Source organism: Sinocyclocheilus grahami, unplaced genomic scaffold (genome assembly GCF_001515645.1).
Source record: "Sinocyclocheilus grahami isolate Dianchi unplaced genomic scaffold, SAMN03320097.WGS_v1.1 scaffold9262.1, whole genome shotgun sequence".
NCBI classification, from domain to species: Eukaryota; Metazoa; Chordata; class Actinopteri; order Cypriniformes; family Cyprinidae; genus Sinocyclocheilus; species Sinocyclocheilus grahami.
Genome location: NW_015512495.1, coordinates 6,358 through 8,191, shown reverse-complemented (window position 1 = coordinate 8,191; position 1,834 = coordinate 6,358). Strand labels below are relative to the sequence as shown.

General features: G+C 31.2%; 1 protein-coding gene across 1 annotated transcript in view; it reads right to left on the bottom strand.

The window, feature by feature from the left end:
• Positions 1–1,834, bottom strand: part of LOC107578190 (L-aminoadipate-semialdehyde dehydrogenase-phosphopantetheinyl transferase) — a gene marked incomplete at its 3' end in the record, with an annotated part of 5,641 nt that overhangs the window by 499 nt on the left and 3,308 nt on the right. Inside the window, exon 2 of the mRNA XM_016264171.1 lies at positions 740–968. Coding sequence (XP_016119657.1) covers positions 740–968 — 229 coding nt within the window. The remainder of the gene's footprint in view (positions 1–739; positions 969–1,834) is intronic.

Here is a 1,834-nt window from a genome sequence, read left to right as displayed (position 1 = left end):
TAAAAAATTTATTAAATTTATATATATATATATATATATATATTCTAAACATTAATGTAAAAGAGCTAACACCATTCACTCTTTTTTACTTCTAAAGTAAAAGTAATCAAACAAACCATTTATAGAAATGACTATTTATTACTGTAAAAACTTGTGTAAAATTATTAGTTACATTACATATATAAATATTTTATAATATATAATAAAATCTAAACATTTTATTAATTTCTTAAACTTTAAACAATGCCAGTATATTTCATATCAAGCCCAAAAAAATAAATAAAACACTAGTAATTTAGTCAAATCAGCTTAATACATTTTCTTCTTTTTTTAGTAAACATAATCTATCATAATTAATTAGTGTTGTCATAATTAATCTGTTGTTTTTGCAGTTTATTTCAGAAAATGTTTTGGGTGACCGTGGAGGGAGTTTTGAGTTGTGTACACAGAACTTCATAAAAGCAAGAAAAATCAGTAATTTAATAATCATGTTCTACACGGAAAAATGATTCCTACAAGCTGATACAAATTTACATTTTACAGCAAAGCCAGAAATGATGCACCTCAAAAACCCCTTCTGAGCTACATTCTTTCCCAGCCTGCTCTGCCTAAAGCACCGGTATAGAGCGACACCTGCTGGCCGCTGATGGAACTGCAGTGTCTCTTGCTGTATTGGTGACTGTTGTGAGGACTGTAAGCTCAGGTGACATAGTAGCAGCTCAAGGGCAGTGAAAGTTACCTGGTCTGCTGGTCTTCATCACGTCTACGCCCACCTGGCGTCCCGGTTCTGCTGCCAGCACGGCGTAATCTCCCTGATGGGACACGTTGAAGTTCCAGTGGGTGACGCCGTGGGTGGATGAGGTCTGTGGCAAGAACGGTTTCCCCCGCGCTGTTCTTTCCAGCCGAAACCCGTCCCATGCAAAACCCATCTTCTCACACACCAGCTTTCTGATCAGCAGACGACCAGCCTGATGCAAACACACAAAGAAATGTAAAAAACCAACAGACAGCATGATACTATTATTAAATAACTAAATAAATCGGTGGAATAAGGTTCCAAGATATAATCAAATTAAGTATTCCTTTGTACACCAAGCTGTTTTAGAGCTGAACAAGTTACAAAAAAATTAAATCTGTACTGGAGCTTTTTTCCTTTTCTTTTTTTTTGTGACTATGAAAGTTCTGCCGGTCTTTTGTCCATGTGATAAAGTTTGGTAATTGTGAGAGAACCTGCTGTAACGCAAGACAAATATAAGACTTTGTCTGACAATAAAGTTATATCGGATTGTATCGTAAACAAATGAATGCATCAATGAATGAATGAATTCATGCATAAATCAATAAATAATGAATGAATGAATAAATTAATTAATTAACTAATAAACTAAATGAATTCATAAACAAATCAGTAAATAATATATAAATGAATCAATTAATTAGTAAATTAATGTATGCATCAATCAATAAATAATGAATGCCTGAATGAATAAGTGAATTGATGCATAAATAAATTAAATGAATGAATTAATAAATGAATGATGCATAAATAAAAATGTGTAAATAAATGAACTAATTAATTAATAAATAATAAACAATTACATAGAAAAGCATAAAATTAATGCATGAATAATTATATTAATTGAGTGATTCATGAAATAAATAATGAATGCAGAAATAAGTAAATAAATAAATGAATGAATTAATTAATAAATGCATGCATAAAAATGCAAATTTCTCATAAAAAGTTAGTAGATGCCACTTGTAAATTGCAATGACAATTAGATAGCAAATCTATTAGGGATGCACGATATATCGGCCACCATATCGGTATCGG